General features: G+C 44.4%; 1 protein-coding gene and 1 long non-coding RNA gene across 2 annotated transcripts in view; one reads left to right on the top strand and one right to left on the bottom strand.

The window, feature by feature from the left end:
* The first annotated feature begins 10,665 nt into the window (after window positions 1-10,665).
* LOC131516632 (uncharacterized) overlaps window positions 10,666-23,071 on the top strand; it is an 18,521-nt gene continuing 6,115 nt past the window's right edge. The window contains exons 1-2 of the long non-coding RNA XR_009264183.1: window positions 10,666-10,814; window positions 13,842-13,969. This is a non-coding gene — a long non-coding RNA (uncharacterized LOC131516632). The remainder of the gene's footprint in view (window positions 10,815-13,841; window positions 13,970-23,071) is intronic.
* Window positions 20,479-23,071, bottom strand: part of DUOX2 (dual oxidase 2) — a 20,535-nt gene continuing 17,942 nt past the window's right edge. The window contains exons 32-34 of the mRNA XM_058737882.1: window positions 22,749-22,904; window positions 22,512-22,640; window positions 20,479-22,197 (exon numbers count right to left, since the gene is read on the bottom strand). Coding sequence (XP_058593865.1) covers window positions 22,075-22,197; window positions 22,512-22,640; window positions 22,749-22,904 — 408 coding nt within the window. The 3' untranslated portion in view covers window positions 20,479-22,074. The remainder of the gene's footprint in view (window positions 22,198-22,511; window positions 22,641-22,748; window positions 22,905-23,071) is intronic.

Here is a 23,071-nt window from a genome sequence, read left to right as displayed (position 1 = left end):
TAACTTAGAAATTTATGTTCATGATCTCTAATCCTCACGGCAAGCCAGATACGTCAGATTATTTTACAGCTAAGGAAATAGAGACATCAAGGAATTTGCTCAAGGTCACCCACTGCTTTTCCTCTCTCATGTTCTCTCTGGAGGAAGGGGGCGAGTCTTGAGACTTCTGTGCACACTCAGCAGCCACAGAGCCCACTTGTACTTTCTTCTTGGTGTTCCACTTAGCTCCAGGGGCAGACTTGCCAGCTGCCTCCTCTTAACTCCTTCTAGCTCTGGTGCCCAGAGTTCCTTGAATGAGGAATGAGAAGGCCTTCCTCTTCTAGATGGAAGGCTTCCAACAGAAATGCTCCTGAGGGAGGTGGATTCACTGCTAAGTTCACAAGTAGCCACTTTTCCTTTGATTGTGGTTTATTGGAGGGAAAAGACCCCTGAACCTGAGAAGGACTTAGGAGCTACAGAGGGGACCCTGGGAAGGTGGGGCTACCAAGGACAAAGGCATGGGTGACCTATCTCACAATTGTGATTGGGCTGGATCTTCTAAGTCCAACGTTGCTTGGTGTGTTGCCTGGGCTTCGTGCTGCTGCCACCAGGGCAGTGATGAAGTGAATGACCTGATGGAAAGTGGCCGTTCAGACAGTACTTCCCATTGCCAAATCCCCTCACTGCTCTTAAGCCACTAGACAGTTTCACAGCTCCCAAGCAGGGGCAGCGAGGGTGATAGGAGAGGAGGGGCTTTGGGTGGGCTGCCCACTCAGTGAGTCCTCTGGGTGGTGAGAGGGCCCAAGCTGGTATTACTGAGCTGTGCCTGGCTCCCTCACCTCTGCGGCCTTGTTGAAATGTTCCCCACTGCCATTTGGAAGGAATTGCAGGAAGCCCAGGCATTGATTCTTCAGCCGTCTCCACTTAGTGCTCAATAAATATTGATTAACTCAGTGAATCAGTCCCGGAACCAGGAATATGGCCCTGTCGGCCTCTGTGCTCACTAGTGCCTGGCACCTTGTTGGCTTTCAATCAACAGAGGACCCCACCCAGCTGGCACTCCCAACACTAGGGTGGGGTGTGTGGGTGGAGAGCTGTGAAGAAGGACCCTGAAGGCAGGCTGGAGGGTGGAAGGGGGAGGCTAGCCCATGGGCCCTAAAGGAGAAAAGTGGACACGGCTCCAGCAACTTCTCTTGACATCCACCTTTGGCTACAGTGAAGTCACTGTATGTTGATGTGGAGTCACTTCTGGACCGCCAATCCCTGGTTCTCAAGCCACCCCAGGCTCACTTCTCTGTACACAGTCCTGCCTCTTCCTTCTTGGCTCCTATTTTTCTCCCTTTAGGAGAGCAGTGGGGGCATGTGGGGAAATTGCTTGGACCAGAAATTCAAAGTGTTGGAGGCAAATAGGATTTATTGGGTATTTGTTTTCCCAGAACTGTCCTCTGTCCATGATCTCAGCCTAGGCTTGGAATACAGAAGGCCCACTAAGGGACTCACATCCCCGGGTAGCAGGCAAATCTCTACCGCCCCTACCCCAACTCACATAGCCAAATCCCAGAGAGTTCAGAGAGGAGCAGCATGAGGAAAGCGTGGCAGGGAAGTGGCTTGGCTTGGAGCTCATCTGCAGGAAGTACCTTCAAGACAGCAGCATGTGTTCTCTGGTGCAGTGGCTGCCTTGTCGCAGCTGCAAGCTGTGCTCCAACTGTCTCTGACCCCCACTCTCAGCACCCCTCTTGTAAAACCCTGGTGGAGTCAGGCACTGAGCTCCTTCTCCAGGTGCCTGATGGTGTTCCTGCCAAGAGATTGCTTGGTGGATCTTAATCGTCAGTGGGGGTGGTGGGATTGGGGAGTAGCCTCTGTCTTCAGGGTCTTGGACCCATCAAGCCTACAAGAGACAGCACTTCATAAAGGGTTTGATGCCAGGATTCCTGGGTTCTTTCTCTTTTCTTTTTTTTTTTAATTTTTAGTTTTTATTTAAATTACAGTTACTTAGCATACAGTGTAATAGTAACTTCAGGTGTACAATATCGTGATTCAACACTTCCCATGCAACACTAGGTGTGGGAACACTACAACACTTTCTAATCCTGAGCCCATCACAAGCTCACTGCGATTTTCCCAGTCAGTTCCCTAATCCAAGTCTTGGTTTCCTCCCTTTTTAATAGAGGAGTGGCCAGACGACCTCAAGGCCTCTATCATCACTGATATTGTCACCATAGACCTAATCTTTATGGCCCATCTGCTTGTACTCACTGACCTTTGTCCTACATTTTCCCTTAAGCTCTTCTTTCCAGTTTATCTCTCAACTTAGCCAAAAGACCATAGCATCCTATAACGGAAGCCAAAACTACTCAAGCAATAAAGACTGCCCTGATAAGACCCAGCCAGCCCAGACCACATAGACCAGTTTCAGCTAAAGCCCCCACTCGAGCCTGCACAAATGAACCATGGAGTGACCTCTGGAATGACTAGCAATCACCTTTACCTCACTCCTCCTTTACATAACATACAATATGTGTATAGGCATGTTTCTTAAGGCACATGTACAACCTTATGCCTGTCTCTACGTATGATGGACAAAGACCCCTTTTTAAATATTCATCCTAACCATAAATAAAAGGAATTCATCCACCCTTGCTTGGGGAGTTACGGCTTTGGAAGTTATTCCCCTTAAGTTCCTTATTTGCTGCAAATAAATATTACATTGTGCAACAATTCACCTGGCATTTCTATCTACGACTTATCAAGGAGTGAACTCCTATCAGTTTAGTTATGATATTATACAGGGTTCCCATCATCCCAAGGCCCTGAGGAAAGAGGACCCCTAGGGGGGTGGTCCTTGAGGTGGAGGTGTGAGGGGCCTTCTTGGGTTTCAGTGCCAGTCCTGTGTATGCATCTGTGTGTGTGAAGAAGTCACCTGAGGGAGGGAGGTGAGAGGAAGCTGGGGGTGAGGAAGCTGCCTGTGGAAACACCTACATCCTGGCCATCACTTTGTTCTGTTGCTTGGCCTCAGGCTCCCATGTATAGTCCTGAAGGGGACTGTGTAGCCCAGAGTTGGGCCCTGGGAGGTCTGGCTCCATCACCGACTTTCCTGCTGGTGGTCAATGATTGGCCTTTCTGTGCTCTGCATAGGACTGGAGGCAGAAACACAGCCTAGCAGTGGGGGATAGATGGATGGGGGACTCCAGGAATCCATCCAGAGTAAGGAGGGAGCTGTGGGAAGAAGGTGGGCCTGGGCCAAAAGTGGGCCTATTCTGGGCACAGCACCACGGAGGCACAGTCAGGATGCAGCTCCCTTGGGACCAGCTCCAGCCTTCAGGAGGGTGGTGCTAAAGCCGCATGTGCCCTGCCCAGACCTCACAGGCTCTCTGTGTACCGGCCACCAGCTCCCTGGTCCTGGAGGCCTCTCCCACAGACCTGCCTCAGCACCTCCTCCCTGCAGGCATCCCAAGTGGCTCAACTGTTCAGTTGCTTGGCATGGCCCTTGTCACCAGGAGATAATGGTATCTGTACTTTTCCTTATCACACAGGTTTGCATTGTTAAGAAAGTAAAAGCAAATAAGTAAAAAGAAGAGAAAATCAGCATAATCTGTTCTCCAAGGATACTAATAAGTTGGAGAACTTCCTTCCAGCTTTCCTCTGTGTGGCTCTATACATATAAAGCATGCACATGCATTTATAATCAGAAATGGGAATGTACTTTACCTACTTTCCTCCCCCATTTTCCCCCATAACAGATTAGCACTTTATTTAACAATCACAATTCCCTCTTTTTTTTTTTTTTTTAACATTTATTCATTTTTGAGAGACAGAGAGAGTGTAAGCAGGGTAAGGACAGAGAGAGAGGGAGACACAGAATCCTAAGCAGGCTCCAGGCTCTGAGCTGTCAGCACAGAACCCGACGTGGGGCTCAAACCCATGAACCACGACATCATGCCCTGAGCCGAAGTCGGGCGCTTAACCGACTGAGCCACCCAGGCACGCCCATAACTCCCTCTTAACAACAACAAAAAAAACAGGGTTAATGGAGGGAGGTGGGCAGGGCGTGGACTATATGGGTGATAGGTACTAAGGAGGGCACTTAGGATGAGCACTGGGTGTTACATGTAAGTGATGAATCACTGAATTTTACTCCTGAAACCAATATTGCACTGTATGCTAACTAGAATATTAAAAAAATTTGAAAAAAATAAATACAAAATGAACAAATAAATCTAATGAAATGGAAAAACAACAAAACAAAAACAATTACAATTCTCATTGATGAGTAACAGTAATTCATGAATTAACAGTAATTGCTTTATACCATCCAACACTCCATCAATCCAAGAGCAACTTTCCCTAATTATCTAAAAGAAAAATGACTTTTTTCACGTCATTTTCTTGAACTAGGATCCAAACACATGTGGCTAATGTCTCTTAATTTTTTTAAGTATTTATGTATTTTTCGGAGCGTGCAAGTGGGGAGGGGTAGAGAGGGAGGGACAGAGGATCCGAAGTGGATCAGGCTGACAGCAGTGAGCCCAAAGTGGCGCTTGAACTCACAAACCCACTGTAAGATCATGACCTGAGCCAAAGTTGGTTACCCAACTGACTGAGCCACCCAAGTGCCCCCTTAAGTTTCTTTTAATCTATTATAGGTCCCCTCCATTTTGTTTAAATGTCACTTTTTAAATGTTTATTTATTTATTTTGAGAGACAGAGAGAGACAGAGAGAGAGAGAGTGTGTGTGTATGTATGTGTATGCATGTGCACACAAGCAGAGGAGGGGTAGAGAAAGAGGGAGAGAGAGAATCCCAAGGAGGCTCCATACTGTCAGCGCAGAGCCCCATGCAGGGCTCCATCTCATGGTTCATGAGATCATTACCTGAACAAAAATCAAGAGTCAGACACTTAACCAACTGAGCCACCCAGGTGCCCCTAAATGTCACTATTATGTTCAAGAAACTGGGTCATTTGTCCTCTACATACTGTTTTAACATTTGTTTTCATTTAATAAAGTATGTTCATTTGACAGATTGTTAAATTCCTTTTTATGTCAATAATTAAACACATCATTATTTTTAATCACCATATTCCATTGCATGGATGTACTGTAACTCAAAGCAAATCACAGTATTTTGGGTACTTGTATAGTCTACAGGGCTTGGGGCTTACAATAAAGTTGCAATGATTATGTTGTGCATACGTTGCTTTCTAGAGTTATGTTTTAAAATGAAAATAGCTGGGTTAAAGGGTCTACACATTTTTTTTTTTTAGTGTTTGTTTATTTATTTATTTATTTTAAATGTTTATTTATTTTTGAGAGAGACAGAGACAGAATGTGAGTGGGTTAGGGGCAGAGAGGGAGACACAGAAGCAGAAGCAGGCTCCAGGCTGTCAGCACAGAGCCCGAGGCGGGGCTCAAACTCCCGAGCCGTTAGATCATGACCTGAGCTGAAGTCGGACGCTCAACTGACTGAGCCACCCAGGCGCCCCTAGTGTTTATTTTTAAGAGAGAGACGGACAGAGAGAGCATGAGCAGGGGAGGGGCAGAGAGAGAAGGAGACACAGAATCCGAAGCAGGCTCCAGGCTCTGAGCTGTCCACATAGAGCCTGATGTGGGGCTCAGACTCACGAACCATGAGATCATGACCTGAGCTGAAGTTGGATGCTTAACCAACTGAGCCACCCAGGCGCCCCAAGGGCATACACATTTTAAAGATGACATGGTTAGACTGGAAAACAAAATACTGTTGAAACTACCTAACAGAATCTGAGATTGGGGTACCCCAGGCCATGTACAATGTGGGAGAACTCTGGAGTCTAGGGAAGCTTTCAGGAACTGTTGAGGATGGGGCCATGAAGCCACTGGCTCTCTGGCTTTAGGCCAGTCTTGGGAGGAGGCTTGGACCTCACCATCTGTAAATTTGGATGAGTCTCCACCTCTTTGTGCCTCAGTTTCCTTTTTTTTTTAATTTTTAAATATTTTTAACTTACATCCAAATTAGTTAGCATATAGTGCAACAGTGATTTCAGGAATAGATTCCTTAGTTCCCCTTACCCATTTAGCTCATCCCCCCTCCTACACCCCCTTCAGTAACCCTCTGCTTGTTCTCCATATTTAAGAGTCTCTTATGTTTTGTCCCCTTCCCTGTTTTTATATTATTTTTGCTTCCAGTCCCTTATGTTCATCTGTTCTGTGTCTTAAAGTCCTCATATGAGTGAAGTCATACGATATTTGTCTTCTCTGATTGTCTAATTTCGCTTAGTGTAACACCCTCTAGTTCCATCCACGTAGTTGCAAATGGCTCACTTTCTTTTTTAAGAATAGTCAGTGGTCCCTTCTAGCTCTGGGACTACTGCAAGGATGACAACAAACAGCTCTTGTAAAGGGCTGGCATGGAATTCATAGGGAACTGTGGCTGGGTCACTATGGAACAGTGGAAGACTCTGTTCCCACCATGCCAAACCTCAATGCCAGAGGACTCTGGGTATTAGTCACCAAACTTTACTAAGTCACCAAGAGAAAGTGATATGTGGTATGTGTAGAATGTTCCTTTTTGGCTCTGGCCTCTCTTAAGTCGATGCAAGTCCACATGGTGTAGAATAAACTGGAATAGTTATTAACATGCAAATTTTGGATTCTCAGACCCCCCCAAGAAATTGACAATTTGTAGGACTCTTAAGGACTCTTGTCTGCTGAGTGAGGGATTTAAAAATCATCATATTACTATTTTAATCTCTTATCAAATATGTATATAATGTTGTGCTTATACACCTTAACAATACAGATTTTCAAGGGTGCTTATATATTTGTGCTGTGTGCTTTCAAGAACACTGAAATGAGTCACCCACTTTGTGGGGTGGGATGATAAGGGACTGACATCATTGACATTATCAAGGATTAAGATTCTAAGGAATTTCTGAAAAAATTGCTAGCAATAAACAGAAAGAGGACAACACATGACCTATGAAAGAGTGGATGAGGAAAAAGCTAAGAGGCAAAGGATTTAGTAATCCAGGGCAGGGTGAAGACAGTGACTCAGCTATGGCTTTTGGAGGTCGGGGCTGCTGATTCTGAGGAACAGCTGGGGTTTTGGCACAGCACGGAGACAGACAGGCTCCAACCAGAGCTTCCCGGAGTCAAACCGACTTGGCTTCTCCTGGTGCCACGTATGAAATTCCCACATCTCACTGCACACCCAGCAGAACTAGAACCCAAGGAACACTGTTGCCCTGTTCATTGGTTCCCTGAAGCCATGCTGCCTTCTCCCAGAATAGGGTTCCAAAGGGAATGATGTTTCCAAGGGAAAGATAGACATTGTTGGGGTGGTTGGCTGGGGAGGTGTTTCTGTCATCCAGTATATGTCTGGTTATGGGCCTGCCTGGAGAAAATCTCTCAAGCATTTGGAAGAGGTGTTAAAGGAAGTGTGGTAAAGGTAGTGGGGTGTTTAGATGTCGTGACCTCCCTACAGTAAGACAGATGTAGGTAGGTACATGTTAGGCTACTCCATTTCCTTATGACCTTGAGCAACTCACTTAAAATTCTTCAAGCCTCGGGTTCTTCATCCTTTAAGCAAGAAAAATAATACCTAGCTCAAGGTTGTCATAGAAACAGAATGAAGTGATTTCTAAGTCTTTTTTTAAGGGTAGAATTAATATTTTATTGTCACTTATAATCAGATGATAGTTGGGATATATAGTCTTTTTGTACATAAAAAAATTACAAGTTTTAAACAGCCAATGACTGGTTATGTTTTCAGAAAACATAATTAGATTAATTCACTAATGGTGCCTTCAAGTTTTTCTTTATCAGCTCCAGATGATTCACTCACCTTTCGTCCCTTCTTAGAAAAAACTAGAAGGGGTGCCTGGATGGCTCAGTGGGTTAAGGGACCAACTTTTGATTTCAGCTCAGGTCATTATCTCACGGTTTGAGTTCAAGCCCCTAGTTGGGCTCTGCACTGGCAGTGTGGAGCCTGCTTGTGATTCTCTCCCTCTCTCTCCCTCTCTCTCTCCATCTCTCTGACCCTCCCCTACTCGCGCTTGAGCTCCCTCTCTCTCAAAATAAATAAACATTAAAAATAAACTGGAAGGCTGTCATACATTTGGCTTCATGCTCTGAAGCAACATTCTGTCATACATGTTAACATTAAGGAAACCACGTTGGAATATTTCTCATAACGGTAATGAAAGAAACGCTTGATCATTTTGCAAGGTCCACACCATGTGGCTGAGAAGTCAATTACTACAAGTTTATCTCCTGCACTGTTCGAGGCTTCCTGAAAAGCATACCTCCTCTCAATCTGCTTCACCATTTTGGTGGCTGGGGTGGCTGACCCCAAGACTTTTCCAGGTCTGAGCCTAGAGTCTGCAAAGGTGCTTGGAAGTATTGTGAGAAGTTCCCAGGGTGGCAGAAAAGGCCTCAGCCTGGCGTGACCCAGCACCCTCAGCTCTTCCATAAACCTCCCAGGGCAAGGGCACTAGAAGTAGACCTGGAGGCTCAACAGAGTGCAGGATCGGGAACCAGGTAACTACACTCAGGAGCTGCCTCTTACCTGCCTGCCCTGCTCTGCTCCTGAGACCACCCAGAGGGGGCCCTGAGCCCAGAAGCCCTGAGCAATCCATCCAGTGGGACAGGGACTCCAGGAGGCATGGAGGTATCCCTCACTGGCTAGCATCTGGCACACTCAGAAGGAGCTCTGGAAATGTCCGTAGCCTGATAAGCAGCTAGACCTCTCACTCTCTGGTCCCAGCCACTGACATCGTGCCCATCAGCCTGAGCTGACACCAGAGTGGCCAGGAGTCCTCAGCATGGCTCACTGCATAGAAGGGGAAATCAAGCCCCAAGGACCCAGGAGGGGCATGTCTGGAGACTGCAGCAAGAGGAAGGCTCACCCGAGCCTTGAGCTCCCAGCCCTGAAGACCCATGAGATAGACTGGAGTCCAAATTAAGATGGGGACCAGCTGCTCAGGCCAGACTTTTTGACTTTAAGAGGGATTGTGGGCATCCCTGTGGTGTGGTAAGAACAACACTGAATCCGGGGGGCTCAGGTAGCTCAGTCAGTTAAGCGTCTAATGTGGCTCAGGCCATGATCTCACTGTTTATGAGTTTAAGCCCTGGGTTGGCTCTGTGCTAACAGCTCAGAACCTGGAGCCTGCTTCGGATTCTGGGTTTCCTGCTTTCTCTGCCCCTCCCCTGTTTGTGCTCTGTCTCTCTCTCAAAAATAAAGAAATAAACATTTAAAAAAAAAAAAAAAAAAGAACAACACTGAATCCAAGGCAGAGTCCTCGGTTCTGGGACCAGCACATCCCCTCCACCCCAACTAATTTTAGGAAAGCTATTTAATTTGCATGTGTTCTTGGGCATCTGTAGCAGGGTCAGTAAAACCCCTCTCAGGAGCATTATCATTGTACAGTAGAACACTAAGCTGCTGTGAAAAAGAATGAGGGAACATTCTAACAGCTAATGCCCAAGGGTTTACTATGGGTCAGACACTTCTGAGAATGCCAGATGTCTTAACTCATATCACCCTCAAATAATCCTATGGATTAGTATCATTCCCCCCATTAAAATATTTTTTTAATGTTTATTTATTTTTGAGAGAGAGAGAGACAGTGCGAACGGGGAAGGGACAGAGACAGAGGGAGACACAGAATCCGAAGCAGGCTCCAGGCTCCGAGCTGTCAGCACAGAGTCTGATGTGGGGCTCAAACCCTCAGACTGAGATCATGACCTGCACTGACGCCCAAAGGACTGAGCCACACAGGCACAATTCTACCCATTTTAAAGCTGAGAAAACTGAGGTACAGAAGTTAAATAATTTGCACCATTCACCCCCACCACATGCATACGTATGTTTGAATATGTGTGGGAAAAATATCTATAAAGATGGATACCAAACTGTTAATGGCACCTAACTCTTGAGGTTTTTTTGTATTATTTGAAGGGAAGATAACATGAGGAATTTCTTTTTTAAAACCATATACATTTCAAAAATAAATAAATAAATAAAACCATATACATTTCTTTATTGATTGATTTTTTTTTTTTTTAAGTAGGATCATGTACCACTTTTGGGATTTAAGAAAATGAATAAGGGAATCACTACTCACTGGCTTTCAGGTTTAACTGCAGAAGAGCATAAGCAGTGTGGCATGTGCTCCTGAGTCAGGAGACACTCTCTGCTCCCAGAAGGCCTTTGATTATGCCAGTTGCCAGAAGCAGGGAGAAGGAGGGGGCCACCCATCTCAAACAGTTACAACCCCACCCCTGACCCCCAGAAGACCCCTGACCCCCAGAAGACCCCTGGGCTGGCCTAGGCAAGGTGGTCTGTTCCATCATACACCCCAGGGTCATTCAAGGGGCCTCAAGGACTGTAGGGTGGATCCACTAGGTCTGAGCAGTCAGCTGTTTGCGTGTTTCAGCCATGAGGCTGCACCCTTGTGCTACTTTTTGGTCTTTTTAATCAGTCGTTTTCTTTGTCTGATGACCAGCTGAGTGCCTATCAACAGCGGGCCAGTCCTTGGTGCCTATCTGCATCTCGCAACTTTTGGTCTTAGCCACGTGTTTTGGGACTTGACTGCACTGAATTTTATGTTTTTTTATTTTATACATTTTTTTAATGCGTTTCTTTTTGAGAGAGCGCGCGTGCGCGCAAGTGAAGGAGGGGCTGGGGGAGGGGCAGAGAGAGAGGGCGACATAGCATCTGAAGCAGGCTCAGAATGAAGCAGGCTCCAGGTTCTGAGCTGTCAGCACAGAGCTCGATGGGGCTCGAACCCCCAGAACCGTGAGATCATGCCCTGAGCCAAAGGCCGACGCTTAACCAACTGAGCCACCCAGGCTCCCTGTGAGTTTTGTTTTTGAATCATCAATAACCCTTTCCTTCCTCTGTCAAAGGAACTCAGCGGGTACTCATTATGGCTGTGATTATGGTGTGTTCCAGCCCGCTTTGGTTGCTTTCTTCATTTGCTTCCTTTTCCCTGTATGCTATTTCTGTGGAGGACTTTGTGTTTTCTAGGTCCTTGAAAATTAGGTCAGAGGAGAACATCATCTCATCTTTCTAGTTTTTTTAAACTGGTTTTTAGCATAAGATGCTTTAGTGGAATATTTTTATCCTTTCTACTACCAATTTCATATTTTAATCTTGCTTTAGAGAAATGTGAGTTTAAGTTTCCTCCCCAGCTTTACTAACCCTTTGATATCATATGGTTGTCTAGAAAACCCTGTGAACCTCACTATTCCCTTGCCTACTCGTTCTCAGGATATCAAAGCTGATGCACCATTTAATTAGACCTTGGTGTTTTAAATCACTTCTGTGTTCATGTCCCCACAGTCATTATCAATTACTTCTATAGCCCGTGGCCTGTGTTGGTGAATTCTTTCAGGGTTTCCATTCCTTGAAATATGCTCCTCAAGTGACAAAATCTCCTGGGATCTTTATCTTACGTTGCTAGTTCCTTTTCCTTCATGTTGTGGGGCTTTTCTTTCAGCCTTCCAGGCTTTTCTTCCCAGGCTTGAAAAGTAAGGCTCAAAAAAATCTTACTCCAGCATCTTAAAACACCTCTTCCCAGAACCCCCTAACCATTCACCAAGTACTGCACCAAGTACAGAGATTCTACCTGATCTCATCGTAGAATTTACAGAGTTGGCAAGTAGTCATGCAGGGAAATGTTATGGAGGATTGAGTGGCTCTCTGAGCTTTACAAACATTATCTCGTCTTGCTCATCTTCCTCATTCAGCAGGAAATTGAGGCTCAGTGTAGTGATGGAACATGAATGGAGATAATTGGCACATGGGGCTTTGAGCTCCAGTGACCATTCCCTCAACCACAGTGATGCTGCATTTTCTTTGTGATATTTTTGATCACAGAGTTGCCCTTGTACCTTGTTATTGTCTCTGTTTAGCTAGTAGTGGGGGGGGGGGCAGGGGTTGTTTGCATTATGATCAACTCATTGTTTAATTTGGCTCTATTTAGGCTTTCTATGCTAGTATTCTTGGCATTGCTGATTATTTGCTCTCCTCTATAATGGAGATTTAACTCAGCTGAAAAACAAAATGTCCCTACCTTACCTCAATCCCCATTTTCATAGAACCCTATATTGTTAATAATTTGGTGTGTGTCCTCACAGATATACCCCAAACACTGGACATACATTCTATCTAAGTATTTATATCTACATAGATGTAATTGTACAAAAATGGGATCATATCCTGGTTACATGTATTTCTATGACAGTACGTGTAGACCATATTCATTCTTTTTAATGCTAATATTATTCCATTGTATGGATGTACCATATATCATCATGTATCTTTTATCATTATCCTGTAGGTGGGTGTGTAAGTTTCTACAATATGTTGCCCTTATAAATACAGTGAATTTTATGGTACATATATCCTTCTGTATAAATACATAAAATATTTCTGTAGGATTTTTAGAAGTAGGATTTCTATGCTGAAGGATATTAAAGCAATTTTCAAGGATCACCCATATGCTCCCTTTGGGAGGCAAAAATATTTTCCTCTTTTCTTTCTTTCAGAATAAATGCTAATCAATTGGATATTTGTAATTCTTCAGCGTTTATCCCACTGTTTTTTCCTTCTTAGTTTCCTTTTAACCACCTTTTCTTTTTTGGTGGTGAAACACTGATTTTTTTTTTTTTCTTCAGTTTTCCAAGCATTTAGTCTATGTCAGTCCTTTCATAGAAGTGGCTAAGACAGATATGGAGTTGACGTTTAATTGAAGGTGGTGACTGGAAGGAAAGAGATGATAAGTATGACCCTTGCAGATTGAGACTTTATAGAAAGTGAAATAAACAGGATGATGTGTTAGAGGATGTTATAGTTTTCTATTGCGGCACAAAAAGACTAACACACACTTAATGGGTTAAAACAGAAACCCTGATTTTGAAAAAATTTTTCTTTTGGCACAATCAGCTCTAATACAAATTTTGACTTGACAACAGTCGTCACTGTAACACATCAGCTTTGAATTTTTCTGTGCTGCCAGTTCTTGCTTATATGTAGTTAAAATTTGAAAATACCTCTATTTTTGTGATTATGAAAATAATACATATTTTGTATTTTAAAAAACACAGAAATATGTAAATAGAAAATGAAAGTCATTCTCAGTTGTACTCCACCCCCAGAGAACAGCATTGATAACGATTTATAAATAAATATTTTCATAGTCACCATCAAAACACAGATATGATTTATTTTCACATAGTAATAAACCTTAACCATTTTTATATGCTTACAAAATCTTTGTAATTACAGTTTTCCAAAAATACTTTTGTTTGTACTGGAATCCATTTAAAAAAAAAATTTTTTTTTTAACGTTTATTTATTTTTGGGACAGAGAGAGACAGAGCATGAACTGGGGAGGGGCAGAGAGAGAGGGAGACACAAAATCGGAAGCAGGCTCCAGGCTCTGAGCCATCAGCCCAGAGCCTGACGCGGGGCTCGAACTCATGGACCGTGAGATCGTGACCTGAGCTGAAGTCAGACGCTTAACCGACTGAGCCACCCAGGCGCCCCTGGAATCCATTTTTAATGTTTCTCTTTTCATCTTATTAGAAATATTTTGTATTTTTGAACAATTAGACAAAAGACTAAGGACTCTAGAGATAATTTTCCAAATATCCTGAGTATGAGATTATTCATCTAAAAAATTTCATTGTAAATGGTTACGTAATATTCTGTTTGGTTCTGTAGCTTACTTAATTAACTATTCTCTTGCAGTTGGGTGCTATGGCTGCCTCACAGGGTGGCAGAGAAAATTAAATGAAGAGAGCATAGGGAACCCAGCCCTGGGCCTGACTTGGAGGGCAACTCCTTTACTTTGCTTATCTGTTACTTCCACCACTCCAGGTATTGGCATTCCTGTCTCCCAGAAAACTCAGCCCTAACTGCCTTCCGTCCCATCTGGGGGCCTCTCCAGCTTATCCCCCAAAGTCTGTGCCTTCCAAAGATGTCAGCCTCTCCTGAACCCAGACCAGGTGAGACTCTTGTTTCCCATAAGATGACAACCCTTTTTCAGAAGTCACTGACACTGACAAAGTGGCCATACCACACTGGTGTCAGCAGATCCAAAGGGAATAGAAATTCAGAGATGTTCTCTTCTTCTGAGGAAGGTCTGGCTGTGGAGGGGAAGCAGCTCAAGACTGGACCAGTAGAAGTGGACTCCAGCCCAGAGATGAGTTTGTACAATTGACCTTTTCTATCCTTCAAAGTTCAGCTCACAGTCTGCCTCCTCCAGAGACCTTTTCTGAACTCCCCCAGCCCTCACAGCTCTCCCACTCATCTGGGCATTTAATCAGTCACTTATTGTGCAATGTTATTTATTCACCAAATAAATACCCTCTGAGAATCTGCTCTGTGCCCAGCACTGTGCTAGGCAGTGAGGAAATGACAGTGAACAGCAAAGGCACAGGTCTTACCCTCTGGTTGCTTACGGCATAACAGAAAAGAGGGACATTGCACAAGTACTGTGCTTGCAAGAGGTATTGCTTTTCCTCCCAAGAGCTGGGCTGATTTTCCACTCCTGGGGGGCTAGGAGTGTGTCTTGAATTCCTTTTAGTCCCTGTGTGATCTAATATGCTCTGTGCTCACAGCAGTTGCTCAATGAATACCTTTTGAACAATTAATGATGAGACACAAATTATAAAAATGTTGATTGCCCCTTTTTTATTGAGTTACAATTGACATATAACATATAGTAGTATGTTAGATTCAGGTGTGCAATCTAATGATTTGATATGGTGTATATTCTGAAATGATCACCACAGCTAGTGTAGTTAACATCCATCACCATACATAGTTCATACAATTTTTTTTCTTGTGATGGCTACTTTTAAGATCCACTCTCAGCAAGTTTCAAATATGTAATATGGTATCATTAACTATAGACAGCACCATGCTATAGTTTGATCGCTTCTTGATTGCCTTCTGGTTTTAGACATTTAGAGGCACCAGGGTGGCCAGAGCAAAGATTCCAAGATTTCGTGGGACCTGGGTTCAAATCCTGTTATTGCCTGTTACTGGATACCTGTGGACAATTTTGTTCTCTGGCCTCAGGTACCTCCTCTGTACAATGGGGGCAATAATATCTCATCCCAAAAGCTATTATAAGGATTAAATGAAGAAATTTATGTAAATGTGACATAGGATCTAACACATATAAACCCTTAAAAGTCAGTTCCCTTTCCCTAGCCAATTGAACTTTGGATGACAAGCCAAGGAAGTCTTTTTCCTAATAAGGGGCTTCCATTCACTTGGGATGAGGAGTGTAGAAGGGAATAGTGAAATTTTAGGTCTGGAAGGGGTCTTAGCCTAACCCCTTTATTTACTTGGTGAAGAAACTGAGGCCTAGAGAACTCAGTAACTTCCCTAAGGACACACAGTGGTTTTAGTAGGACAGCTGGAAATAGAACCCAGGTCTGATTCCAGCATCTAATGTTTTGGGCAGTCTCTCCTAGACTCTCACTGCCAATCTCTCACTCTCAGAAAAGGGAGTGCCTTCATGTTACAGTTTATCTGAGGTCATTTTCCAGGGTGGAGAATTCCCGTGAAACTTGTTGCAGATTCTCACACCCTTTATAGAATTCTGAAGACTGGGCAGCAAGGAAGTAGTCAGCTCACTTTGTCACGTTCCATTTCAGACAAGGCCAGGATGGGGTGACTTCCAGACGATCTGGGGGCTTGGTATCCCTAGAGGGTAGGGCAAGCCTCCTCCTCTTTGTTCTTGGGGAGATGCAAAGTTGGGGGAGCAGTCACACAGGAAAGGCTTGGACTACAAACAAGGCACTTGACATCACTCAAGACCTAAACACTCAAACTCCTCAAATATGGAGCTCTGCCTTCTGGATCCTCAACTTCTCTTAATTAAAGTAATAATTGGAGCAATATTACTAGGTGTCAGGCACAGTTAAGGGCTTTCCACACATTATTTTTGCCTGAACACGTGTAACCTACAAAATGAGGCACTGAAAGTTTCCTTTGTTTGTTTAAGGTCACCCAGCTGGGTCTTTTTTTTTTTTTTAAGTTTTTATTTTGAGAGAGAGAGAGAGACAGAGAGACAGAGAGAGAATGAATGCATGCGTGTGCACTAGCAGGGGACGAGCAAAGAGAATAGGGAGAGAGAATCCCAAGCAGCTCCATGCTGTCAGTGCAGAACCCAATGCAGGGCTCAAACCCACAAACCATGAGATCATGACCTGAGCTGAAACCAAAAATCAGACATTTAAATGACCGAGCCATTCAGGCACCCCTCAAGGTCACCCAGCTGGGTCTTAAACCCAATTTGACTCAAGAGCCCTTACTTTTAACTACTTTGCTAGGTTGGCTCCACTTACTTGAAAATCCTTAGCAAATGAGTAGGAAGTTTTCCACATCTTGTCAACTTTCTCCTCTCTCAATTGGAGCAGAAGCTCAGTCTGGAAAGTTGGCAAAAGAGGCAAAGAGCTAGCCTTCATTCCTTTCCTACAGAGCTCAGCCTCAGCGCTTCCTCATCTTGTCCACTCCCTTCCCACCTGACCCCAAATCTCTTCCATCCAATCTCATCCTCACCCTCATCTTCTCCATCCCCAATCCCATTGCCATCCAACCTACCTGATTCCTTCTCTATCCCTGTTCCATTTTCATCCTCACCTCTCTCCCTTCAAGGCAGAATCTGGGTTGGGCTTTGTCCCACAGCCTGAGATCATCATCTGTGACCTGACATAGAGAAGGTTTGTTCTCTTTCACACTGTTAGTGCTAATGTTTCCACAAATTTCCTCTAAGTAATCTTTCCCCAGTCCTCTTTTTCTGAGACATTTTTGTGGCCTCTCTCATTTACACAACTTTCCAGAGTCTATCCTCTCCCCTACACCCACTTATGTAGTCAGTGACCTCATTTTTCTCAACCCAAAGGCACATTGCCTGGTGGCTGCCTGTTCCTGGCATATCTATCCCAGGAGCCCCTACGCTTATCCCAGCAACAAATGGCTTTCTGGGAATCTGGGCAAGGTGAGTAGCCAAATCACATGAATCTATGCATAGGGTTAATATCTAGAACCTGGCTGGAGCCCGGAGTCAGGCTGTGTCACCTGAGGCTATTCAAGATCATGAAGGCACGTCCCTCTGTCCAGCTGGACATATATTTGGCATGGTCTGGTGTCTGGGCAAGAGTGATCATGGAGTCTTCAGGAGATCCTCAGACCCTAGCATGGCAGGTAGGGTAGGACTGAATAGAGAGTGTTATGGATAATCATGACAGCCATATCAACAACATTCTCTAGTTTGGAAAGGAGAGGTGAGTTAAGATGAGGCAGATAAATACTTTGAGCAGTCTTTAAAAAGGAATAAGTCAGGCACTGATGGGCCAGATTTGGGAATAAGCTAAGGTCGAGACTTAAGGGACTAGAGTTTAGGATTAATAACTGGTTGTGCACCTGGTGAGGAGCAGGAGGGCTGGAGGCCCAATTAGCCTGATGCTGTTAATAAATAGGTAGATTAGGGGCACCTGGGTGGCTCAGTCGGTTGAGCGTCTGACTTCAGCTCAGGTCATGATCTCACAGTTCATGAGTTCGAGCCCTGCGGCGGGCTCTGTGCTGACAGCTCGGAGCCTGGAGCCTGCTTCACATTCTGTGTCTTCCTGTCTCTCTGCCCCTTCCCTGCTCATGCTCTGTCTCTCTCTGTCTCAAAAATAAATAAACATTAAAAAAATAAATAATAAATAAATAGGTAGATTAATAATCACCACCTATTGCAAATATATTTTCTCATATTATAGTGCAATCCCTGATCTACTTTCCTTCCTTCCCTCCCACCTTCCTTCCTTCCTTCCTCCTTTCTTCCTTTTCTTTTTTTTCTTTTTAATACAAGTTCCTGACTTAACTTTTGATTGCTCAGGCATTAAAAAATGGTCAAAGGACCAAAGAAGACCTACAGAAGATCAATAGGTACATGAAAAGCTGGTCAATATCACTAGTCATTAAGGAAAAGCAAACTAAAACCTCACGCCTGTTAGAATGACCATCATCAAAAAGATAAGAGATAGTAAATGCTGGCATGACTGTGGAGAAAGGGAGCCCTTGTGTACCGTTGGTGGGATTGTAATTTGGTGCGGCCACTGTGGAAAACAGTATGGAAGATCCTCAAAAAATTAAACACAGAACTACCATATGATCCAGGTATTCCATTTCTGCGAATATATCTAAAGGAAACAAAAACACTAACATGAAAACGTATCTGTTGGGTGCCTGGGTGGCTCAGTGGGTTAAGCATCCGACTTCGGCTCAGGTCATGATCTCATAGTTTGTGGGTTCGAGCCCCATGTTAGACTCTGTACTGGCAGCTCCAAGCCTGGAGCCTGCTTGGGATTCTGTGTCTCTCTCTGCCCCTCCCTGGCTTGTGCTCTATCTCAAAAAAAAAAAAATGTTAAAAAAAATTAAATATATATATATATATATATATATAGCATCTGCACTTTCATGTTCATAGAAGCATTATTTACATTAGCCAAGACATAAAAACAACACAAGTGTCTATCAATGGATAAGTGGATAAAGAAGTTGTGCTATGTGTGTGTGTGTGTATATATATATATATATATATATATGTATATATATATATATATACGTATATATACATACGTATATATATATATAATATTATGCAGTCATAAAAAATGAGGAAATCCTACCATTTGTGATAATAACATGAATGGATCTTGAAGGCATTATGCCAAGTGAAGTAAGTCGCACAGAGAAAGAAAAGTACTGTATGATTTCACCTACATATGGAATACCAAAAAAAGCAAACTCATAGAAAAAGAGATCAGACATGTGATTAAAAGAGGTGGGGGTGGGGAGGGAGAATTGGAGGAAGGTGGTCAAAAGGTACAAACTTCCAGTTATAAGATGAGTCAGTACTAGGGATATAAGGTACAACATGACTGTAGCTAACACTGATGAATGATCTATAGGAAAGATGTGAAGAGAGTAAATCCTAAGAGTTTGCATCACCAGAAGAAAAAAAATTATTTTTTCTTTTCTTCTTTTCTTTTTATCATAGTCATACGAGGTGCTGAATGTTAGGCTGAAGCTATTGTGGTAATTGCTTCACAATATATGTAAATCAAACCATTATGCTATACTCCTTAAACTTATACAGTAATATGTGCTAATTATTTCTCAATAAATAAGGGGGAAAAAAGAGGCACTTACTTACTTAAAAATGGCTATCTGGAATAAACACGTTGCCAGACACATGACTAGATAAAGAGTCAGGCTGCACTGCACCCCATCCCCTCACCACTCTAGGCTCCATGGTTTTAGAAATCTTGGTTGATTTTGTTTGGTAACTAACCATTTGAGCTGCTTGTTTCCTGTCTTCCTGTATTCTCAATTCCCACTCTTATGGGGTTTTTTAAATATTTTATTTGTAAGTAATCTCTATACCTAACATGGGTCTCAAACTCACAACCCTGAGATCAAGGGTCACATACTCCACCCACCAACCCACCCAGGCAGGCACCCTCTCCACTCTTATATTTTAAACTCACCAATAAAGAGTGAGCCTGCAAAACCCTAAGCACCCATCCTCTACCTCAATAGAAGCAGAAGCCTAAGCCTGAGCCATGACCTCATTGTGTGGCCCCAGGTACACCATATAATTTCCACCACTTATAAGTAATAAACCTCATATCTTTCAAAGTCTCCTGATGGATTGCTGAGGGTGTCTTACAATCATAAGAAAAACCCACAAGGGCTGGTCCAGCTACAGCACTGATTATCAGTAGGCTGAGACTGGCACACAACACATACATTTTCTCATCTGTATCACTTTCTGGGCTATTATTGCTATCTGACTTCCTAATACCCATATAGAGGGTGGTATACATGAGGAAGTAGGCTCAGAGAAGTTAAGGGATTTTCCTCTGTAACTACTTAGGAGTAAAGTTGGCACCAGAATCCGGGTCTCTGATCCAGCATTCTTCCAGTTCTGTCAGAGATTCCTTCAATATAGAGGGTTGGGAGCCAGAGGCATTTGGCTTGTCAGAAGAGGTTGGGTAGGGGCGCCTGGGTGGCGCAGTCGGTTAAGCGTCCGACTTCAGCCAGGTCACGATCTCGCGGTCCGTGAGTTCGAGCCCCGCGTCAGGCTCTGGGCTGATGGCTCGGAGCCTGGAGCCTGTTTCCAATTCTGTGTCTCCCTCTCTCTCTGCCCCTCCCCCGTTCATGCTCTGTCTCTCTCTGTCCCAAAAATAAATAAAAAACGTTGAAAAAAAAAAAATTAAAAAAAAAAAAAAAAAGAGGTTGGGTAGGACCAATGAGAAGATGAGCCTGGGGCAGGGATGTGGAGATGGGCAGAAACTCTCCCTGCCACAGGTCTTATTGGCTAGAGAACTCTGTGATTCAGCAATTCCACCCTAAATATATACCCAAGAGGAATGAGTACATTATGTCCAGATATATACCCAAAAGGAATGAGGGCATTACAAAGTGCATGAACAAAGACAAGTGCAAGAATGTTCATTGAAGATTTATTCAGAATTATCAAAAACTAGAAACAACCCAATGTGCATCAATAGGAGAATGGATAAACATTTGGGACATCTCTACAGTGAAATACAACTCAGCAATAAAAATGAATAAACTGATACATACAACAACATGGACGAATCACAATGACATTGTGCTGAAAGAAGCCAGTTTCCAAAGGGTACCTTCAGTATGACCAAAACTAATCTGGAGTAACAGAAATCATACCAGTGATTGCTTCTACTGGTTGGGGGAGACTGACTGGAAGGGGTACAAAGGAAGTTTCTGAGGTGGTTGAAATTTTCTCTATCTTGACTTGGTTAGTGTTAACACATGTACATATAACTTGAAGATTTATACACCTTGCCATATGAAAATTATACTTAAATTTTATTTTATTTTATTTTAATTTTTAAAATGCTTTTATTTATTTTTGAGACAGAGAGAGACAGAGCATGAGCAGGGGAGGGGCAGGGAGAGAGGGAGACACAGAATCCAAAACAGGCTCTAGGCTCTGAGCTGTCAGCACAGAGCCCCATGCAGGGCTCAAACTCACGGACTGTGAGATCATAACCTGAGCTGAAGTCAGACGCTTAACCGACTGAGCCACCCAGGCACCCCTGAAAATTATACTTAAATTTTAAAAAATAATTAAAGCTCAGCTTTTTAGGAAACAGTCAGTTGCAGGAGGAAAAGGAAGTGTCTTATAGAGCCTAGTATGGAGGTGACATCCCAGGTTGCCTCCTATGTAAGGTGACCAGCTTTGTCTGATTTACCTGGGATTGAGGGCTTTCCTGTGACAAGAGGCTATCACTGGTAAAACTGGGAGAGTCCTGGGCAAACCATGACAGCTGGTCACCCCACTCTTGTGGAAGTGGGGAACTGGGTGGGAGCTTTGGATGTCTGGCAGACAGGTTGGATTCCCTTGGTCTCAGAGCCCAGGTGCTGCTCCACAGGCTCAGAGAAGGGCCATGGAAAAGTCATAGCAGCAGGCATTGCTGGTTGACAGCAGGAACATCAGGACTAGGGAGGCATATTTGTTCCCTGGTTATTATTCACTGTTTCTGACCCTTTAGGAGCAAGAAGGGGTCGGGGGTGGAACTGGAGGAGCAAGACCCCAGAGACTGAATAGAGACAGTTTGATTATCCAGATTCTAAGCATCATGGCTTCTATGAACTGGGCTCTGAGGAGATTTTCACTTAGCCCTCTCTTTACCTTAGTTATCCCCACTCCATCATCCCTCAAATGCCTAAGCCAAGAAAATACCAAAGCAGTACATTGATTTTGTGCAAGGAAAATAGGGACATGGGACCTATCAGAGGCAAATGCTATTGTATCTCTTCACCTCTACAGATGTCACAGGGCAGAGGCTGTCCCCACTCTCCTTTGTTTGCCATAACCTGCTGTTGCTTGAGCTGGAGGGGTCTTCTCTACCTTGTCAGAGAATAGGACAGATGGGGACATGGAGGAGGAACTCTTCCAGCTTTCTAGCTGAGGCCCGAAGTGGATTCTAACAGAGAAACTGCTGGCAGGGCTGGTCCACAGAGGGGGAAACAGGAACCAGGAAGTTCTAAGAGGTTCTCAGAAGTTCTCATAGTGATGCATGAAGTGGGCCTGGTCCTGCCTGTTGATGAGCTGACAGGCCTTCTCTACATTCTTGGTCATTCCTGGAGGGCCACAGCTGAACACTCCAATCTTCCGTACCTGTCAAGTGTGTTGCAGGGAGTGATTGCATAGAGGAGAGGCCTGCAAGCTTAAGATTATCACCCCTTGGGAGGAAGCTGCTTCTCAAGCCTGCTGGAACGACTAAAGCATTGACTTCTGGCTCTGAGGGGGAGGCTTGAGCTAGGGGCAGTCGGGGGTAGGGAGGGTTTGAGGCCTTCCTCCAACACCTGACCCCATCCTGGAGCTAGCATGGGATGGTTCTCCACTCAGATTATAGCTGTAGGGTGCTTAAAGTCCAGGATATCCTGGCAGGGGAAGGCCAGGGTTTCAGGACAGGTGGGGGTGGAGCTGACCTGTGGGTGGACCTCCTGCAGGGATTTGAAGAAGAGCTCGAAGGGGGGGCGGCCAAAATGCGTGATGGAACGCAGGCCTGTGAACAGACTCCGGTTCAGCACCTTCTGGAAGTGTCGCTCACAGATGTACTGGGAAAGGGAGTAGAGGAGGAATGTCACAGTCAGACAGAGCCAGGGTCAGCTCTTCGTCTAGATGGTGGCCCACATACCTACCCTGCCTGACTGGCCCTGACATACCAGCATGGTGGTCCTGAGGTCAAACTTCTCAGCCAGCTGGGTGATGTAGATGTGCACGGACACCAGGTCCTGGCAGTCATTCTCCTCCACCTCCCGGATGATGTCAGCCAGCCACTCAAACTGCCGCTGGGTCCGTGTCACCCAGATGAAGTAGATCTGGGGACACATTGCTGGAGCTCAAGACTCAGCTCAGCTCAAGTTTCATCCACCCCAGATGCCTTCACCTGAGAGGCTGGAAAGCCTCAGACCACCCACAGACTCCGAATCTCTGGCAGCCCCACAAGCCTGATCTAAGTCTTTTAACCAGCAGACCCCAGCAGAGG

The sequence above is a fragment of the Neofelis nebulosa genome, chromosome 7, assembly GCF_028018385.1.
Source record: "Neofelis nebulosa isolate mNeoNeb1 chromosome 7, mNeoNeb1.pri, whole genome shotgun sequence".
Classification (NCBI taxonomy): domain Eukaryota; kingdom Metazoa; phylum Chordata; class Mammalia; order Carnivora; family Felidae; genus Neofelis; species Neofelis nebulosa.
This window is presented reverse-complemented; position numbering and strand designations above follow the sequence as displayed.